This window comes from Tupaia chinensis, unplaced genomic scaffold, assembly GCF_000334495.1.
Source record: "Tupaia chinensis unplaced genomic scaffold, TupChi_1.0 Scaffold000386_1, whole genome shotgun sequence".
In the NCBI taxonomy this organism is placed as follows: domain Eukaryota; kingdom Metazoa; phylum Chordata; class Mammalia; order Scandentia; family Tupaiidae; genus Tupaia; species Tupaia belangeri.
Genome location: NW_006159888.1, coordinates 280,052 through 286,619, shown reverse-complemented (window position 1 = coordinate 286,619; position 6,568 = coordinate 280,052). Strand labels below are relative to the sequence as shown.

The 6,568-nt window shown below is 56.2% G+C and overlaps 1 protein-coding gene across 1 annotated transcript in view; it reads right to left on the bottom strand.

Moving 5' to 3' along the window:
* Positions 1–6,568, bottom strand: part of LOC102472129 (rho guanine nucleotide exchange factor 4-like) — a 21,910-nt gene that overhangs the window by 6,334 nt on the left and 9,008 nt on the right. Inside the window, 5 exon segments of the mRNA XM_014589838.2 lie at positions 4–152; positions 1,090–1,269; positions 1,346–1,501; positions 1,504–1,542; positions 2,684–2,863. Of these exon segments, the coding sequence (XP_014445324.2) occupies positions 4–152; positions 1,090–1,269; positions 1,346–1,501; positions 1,504–1,542; positions 2,684–2,863 (704 nt within the window).

Below are 6,568 nucleotides of genomic sequence, written 5' to 3'. Positions count from 1 at the left end.
AAGCCATCCAGGGAGATGTCAATCATCTTCTGCAGCAGCCGACAGGCCTCAAAGAAGTACACATACTTGCTGAGCTTGGTGAGCCGGGAGAGCTCCATGCAGGCGTTGGGGTGGTTGTTGCAGTACTCTGAGTAGATCTGGAAGTCTGCTTGCTGAGGGGGAGCAGGGAGGAGGATAGCCAGAGGTTAGGGTGGCCATCTCCTGCTCCCCCAGACAACCCACCATGTGTCTGGAAGGGCCAAGGGAACTCTGTGCTTCCCTCAGGAGCTGGGCCAGGAGTCCCTACTGTCTACCAATTTCACTGGGGCACAAGGCGCACACCAGGGATGGAAAGACCCCTGAGAAGATAGGTGCGGGCCTCTGTTGCTGCCAGCTTTCTCAGCAAGACCCTTGGCAGGCATTTTGATTGTCAGGGTTTTTTTGGATAAAATCAATGTTGCTGATGAGGAAGGGCTATCGAGGTCAAAGAGGGAGTGGGAGAGAGAGCCATCCTGTGCTCTACCCCACCTGCCTGGCCCAAGAGAGAAACAAGAAAATCCTTCCCTATCATAAGACTAGGAGCTCCTTCTGGACAGATCCCCTCCGGGGAGCCTTGGCTGCAGTGGAACTGAGAGTGGAGCCTAACTGTAAGTTCCACAGAAATTCTAGCTGCTCACTGTGAGAGGAACCTGATTCTGCAACCAACAGCCTCAGGATACTTTGCAGGTGTCCCCGCCCACCTTTGCCCTCACCTGTGGCCACAGCAAAACCTCTGGGGCCAAGCTCCAGCCCCATCCCCAGCACCCTTCCCTGACTTGATTTCTCTCCATAGAACCAGAGGCACTCCTAAAATGCTGAAGAAGGTGAGGGCTACTGGGCAGATGGTGGGCTGGAGTCTGGAGCACCCAAACATCTGTGATCTGGAAAAAGAAAAGGTCGCTTTGCTTTAGCTTGCAGGGCAGGCCCAGAGAAGAGGCAGGTGCGAAGGATGCAAAAATGCCAAGAGGTCAGGGTGCCTGTGGAGAGGGAAGTGCCTCTGCTGAGATTGGTGAGGCAGGAGAGTCGCTTAGGCGGCAGGGTCCAGGCCTGGGGGCGGGAGCGAGTGCTCACATGCTCCAGGAAGCAGGCGCCCAGCTCACTCAGGTGTGGGCGCTCGCGGTTGAACCTCTGCTCCAGCGCCTTCACAAACGCCTTCTGGCACCGGTAGATGTCCTCGATGTTCCCGAAGATGGTGCGTAGCTGCTCCTCGCTGAACATGTCGGCGCGCTTGCGGCACTGCCGGATGTAGCCCTGGGGACCGGCGACCGACCGTCAGGGCTCTCCGCACCATCCCCACAACCCACCCCGCCTGGCAGGTCTCTCTTACCTCGCAGATATCGCGCAGGTGCTTGATGTAGTCCCGCTCGGTGCTGAGGATCTCGTTGATGACGTTGGTTCGCATTTGGTCCTTGCTGCTCTGCCCCTCCGCGCCTCCGTCCTCGGCGCCGCCATCCCCGGCCCGCGGGCGCCATCCCCGGCCGGCGGGGCTTCGTCGTCCGCAGGCTCGTCCTGGTTCACCCGCAGCTGCAGGCAATGCGGCGCTCAGCGCTATGCGCCCCGCACCTGCCCGGTGGCCGCGGAACCGCGCCTCGAGGAACCGCAGGATGCTAGGCGGAGGTCGGGCCGCCAAGTTCCCTGGCAATCGCCACACCATGTGCCTCCGACGCCCGCACCCCCGCCTCTCCCTCAGACTCTGCTGTGTCTGCAGTGACTGCAACCCTCCTGAGAGCTTCTGAACCATTGCTCCTTCGGCCCCTGGGTCTGCGCAAAGGGATGTGGGACAGCCCATCTGGCTCTCTTAACTGTAGCAGGGAAGGCTTGGAGGGCCAAGTAAGCAATTTCCTTGGGATCTGGAATCCATGCCCCCACGCCCGCTGCCCTCGCGCCTCTGCCAAACTCCCTCGGCCTGTGCTTTTGGAGATTGCATCTGGATTCCTTCCTTGGAGACTAGAGGCCAATTTAGGTGGGATTGGGTCCCTCTATCCCCCACCCGTGGTCTCTTGGGCTGATGATTGTCTGTGCCTCAGTTTCCTCGGGTGTTAAGTCACTGTTCCCATCTCCTAGGGCTGTGTGGGAGTTCAACGAAATGACTCATGTCAATTTCTTCAGTGCTTAGTAAATATCAGGTAAAGGGAACTGTTTGTGGTAGTGATTTTTTTTTAAAGAGTTTTGTTTGTTTGTTTGTTTTGTTTTGTTTTGTTTTTTTGCTATAGGACACATGTGTGAGAAGTCACTTCCCCAGAGGGATGGCCATGCCACAAATTCCCTTCGCCTCCATTCTCCTCTTGGGATTTTAGACACGCATGCACATGTGTGCCCCTGGCATGAATTTCAAGCCACTGGGTCGGGGTGGTGGTGGTGGTGGTGGTGTTCTAACACAGATTTCCCTTGGAGGGGAAAGCACTGTGTCCACACATGTTCCTCTGACTCCCAAGGGCTTGCCTGGAGGGGAATGAAGTGGTGGTGACTCTGCAGGAGAAGGGGAGCTGTCATGGCTCCCTGACACCCACCAACCCACCCAGGCCTGCAGCTCCAAGTCCCTGTGCAGCCTGGAAAAGAAGGTCCCTGCCCAGCCCCTGGGGCCCCAGAGCTGTTTTGAAGTTGGATTTCTGAGCAGAACCAGTGGCTCTTCACTGCCCAGGAGAGGCTCAGGAAGGAACCATACCCGCACGAAGCTGGCTGGAAACCAGCCTTCACCGTCAGCGACGCGGCCCCACCACCACTCTCTGTTGGTGGCATCCATCACTTCAATGACGTCCCCAGCTTTGAAGCCCAGTTCCTGGTCGTCCATGGTGACATGGTCCCAGAGTGCTTCAGCACAGACCACACTGCCATCGCTGATAAGCTGTGGAGAGAACCAGTGGCAGGTGGGTTTGTCCCTACCCTCACTCCCACCTGACCTGGAAGAGAGGATCCAGACCAGCAGCTCTTCTGGTGCAGAGCTGGGTCCTGTGCATGTCTAGACTGTCAGGGCTCCATGATGGAGCCCATTGTGAACTTGACCACAGAATCAGCTGACCGTACATCACTCGCTCCCTGCTTAGCCCTATCTCGCTTGCACTACCACTGAGCAAGTGATTAGGGTATTGCCCCTCAGCTCCAAGCTCACCTTTAGTGCTTGGCTCTGTGATACTGAGAGGTTGGGACTGTGCCAGCTGCTGCTTGGCAGGCTCTCCTATTGCAATGTTCGAGGATGGCTGCAGGGAGCAGGAGGGGCTTGCTCTCTCCTGTGAGCTTCCTGTGGACTGGCAGTATTCGTGAGGCCACCCAACAATAAGCAATCTACTTCATCCAGGCACCGCACTGCCCTGCCATTGTAATAGCTGTGTCCAATTTGCATGTTTTGGAAACCTTTGCTGTACCAGCCTCCCTGCACTCGTCCTTACTCCCCAGACACTACACCAGTTGAGCAGTGCCCTCCTAGAGTTCTAGGTTCCAAGCCTTACAAGTTTTATTTTTAAAGTTATTTAATTTTATTTATCATCATCATCATTATTATTTATTGATAATTTGCTACAGGGCATGTGCACTCACCAGAGAGAGAGAGAGAAAGTGAGAAAGCAAATTACCCGGTCCAGGACTTGAACCACGGTCAGCCATGTGGGAATCCAGCACCTTAACTACCATGCCACCTCCTGGCTCCAGGATTTTCAGGTTTAATAATTTCAACCTCTTCCCTTTATTCCCTAGCTCTGGGGGAAGTAGGTTCATCCTGCAGCTGCAACCTCTGTAATGAGCACCTTAAGGTTATTCTTGTTCCTGAATCAACCACTTTTACCTAAGCTGATAATTTTCCCTTTTTTTAATGCCTGAAGGTGTGTCCAGGGTGTGCCAGGGTGTGCCCATACACATGTATGGGAGAGAAAGAACTCCCAAACAAGGCTGTCGCGCCGTAACTCTTTTGCTCTGATTTGCCATTCTGTCAGGATCCTGGCTGTGCATGCTCAGCATGTTTTTTGCCACCAGGACTAGGATTCAAACCTCAGTCACCCATGTGGGATCTGGCTTCCTCTGCTCAGAGTCTAACCACTGCACTATGGCTTCCTTGCTGACAATTGCTTACACTTGTCTCTCTCTGTTCAAGCATGTTTCCCTTCCCCTGACTGGTGTGGGCTGGCACAGCTGAGGCCCACTCCCCTGCCCTCCTGGCAGCCTTGCACGTGGAACTCCTTTTTTCCCTGATCTGATACCTGCTTTCCTGAATTACGGGCTCTATTCAGCTCCACAAATTTAGAGCAGGAGAGGAGGGCCAGGCTGGGTGAGGCAGGAGAGGTACAGTCCATGTCCCTCCCAGCTGGGACCTAGTGTTGGCACTGGCTCTTGAGCTGAGTGGTCAAGAAGAATTGGAGCATCACCGGACATGCCCTCTGCATGACCACTTCCTCCAGTAAGTTGCCCCCACACCCCTGTGAACCCTCCCGCGGCTTCGCAGGGTGCTCCCAGGGCAGTGTGCACACTAATACTCATATCCACACAGACTGGCACCAAGAGTGTGATGCCCCTACATTGACCAGACTGTGCGCCTACTGGAGCTGCCACCCAGTCAAAGAGGTCTCTGTCCTGTGGGCAGGTGAGGGGTACAATGCTAGTCCAGGGGAGGATGCTAGTCCAGGGGGTGAAACTTGCTCCATACCTGGTCAGATCCTCCTCAGAGCACAAACTTGCAATGCAGCAGTGATCAGGGGCCCATGTGAGGTCCCTGGGCAAAGAGCATTGCTTATTCTTGGCAGACGGTGCGCCTCTGCAGAGGACCATCACATTTACGCCTAGGTACAAAGACCTTCTGCAGGTGGGCCTAGCCCTGCAGGGTACCACAAGGACGAGATGACACAAGAGAACTCAGCAAGACCACCTGCTGTACATGGAAGCCAGCACACCCAGCCCCCGACAGCGAGCTTCTACCCCAGGCCTTGACGGAAGAGTGGCTCAAGGGAAAGAAGGGAACGAACACTCATGGTGTGTGGGTGAGTCAATGGGGGCTGCAGCTGCAGGTGAGGCAGAAGGAAGCCAGGCACACCACTGTTCAGCTCCCCACCACTTCCCTTCTCAGGTGGCTCCCGACTGGTCATAACCAGGTGATGTATCTCCTCCTGTCCCCCACCCTGCCCCCATTTCTTCAAATGAACATTGACTGAGCAAAAGCCCCTCTCCTGAAGTCCCTGCCCCCTATTCCTCTATTCTGTCCGTCTTTGTAGATAGGGGAGGACCCTCCTTCATAGCTGCCGGGGAAGAGCTCCAGGTATGGGACAAAAGGCAGGGTTTCACTGAGACCAGAGTTCCAAGCACCAATAGGGATAAGCCTCTCACCTGGAAGCTAGTGTGTGTGTGTGTGTAGGGGGGTAGTTGGAGAGGAGGAAGTGCTGGCCACTCTTGTCACACCCTTGTGCCAGCACCATATGCAGCACAGAAGGCACCACGAAGAGTAAGTTTTCTGATCCCCTGTGCCTTCTGTCAGTGCTCCAGCAAGGAACGATGTCTGTCCTGCCTGTGGCATAAATCTCCTATATAGGCCCTCCAACCCGAAGGTCAAAGGTCACCTAACCAGTTACAGTAACATTAACTGTGCTGCTTTTGTGACCAAGGCAAAAAGCAAAATGTGGTTCCAGGAGGTTAAAGATAACAGTTTCACAGGGCAGGGGAGGCATCCCACCACAGCCGTAGGTGGAGGGCAGAGGCCCTTTTGGCACTGACTTAGGTGCAGCTGCACCTGAAGCAAGACTCAAGGTAGGCAGGCCCAGGGAGAGGCCGCCAGGCGCTCTCAGCCAGGCAGTGGAGAGCAGAGGCTGGCTCTATGGCACAGGGGTTGCATAGAAGGGTCAGAGAGGACCTCCTCCGTGCTTCTGAGGTTGGACAGGCTGAAAGGGCAATGCTGCCCGGCTCTGCTCACTGCCCGGGGTCGCTCTCATCCTGCCGGCTCTCATATGCAGGGTGGGGGTCGCTTCCCATCGATAAGTCTGGGTGGGACATGCTGGCCCCTGTGCCACCGGAAGGAGAGGGAGCTATGTGTTCAAAGTGCTCACCTGCCCCTAAAAAGGGGGATACCTTCACTGACACCACCTATTTTAAGGCCTAAAATAAGGAAAGCAACTGCGGGCAACTGCGCAGAGGTGCTCAGGAGTCTTCAGCAGACCCCACTCAACCCACGCAGAAATGCGTGCCCAGTTCCGCTCAGCCGCAGGTCACGTGCAAACGGTTTCCAACCACCCCGGCCTGGCCACAGCTGATGGCACCCTCAGTCACACACAGAGATGCGCCATGTTAGCCCCCTCCCCCAACACACACACACACACACACACACACACACACACACGCAGGGCCCAGAGGACAGACGGAAGGACCCCGCGCACGTGTGCCACCACGCCCTCATGCACCCGCAGGACGGCGCCCCCAGACTGGACCCTGACAGTACATGGGGTGCGGGAGTAGGGGGCTCCTGCCTGGGTCTGGCGCTGAGGCCGTGGTGACATGGTCTGAGTACCGACTTGGCGCGACTCACCCCGGCGCGGTCCCCGCAGCGCCCTGCGCGGCTGCTCAGCGGAAGGCCAGCAGG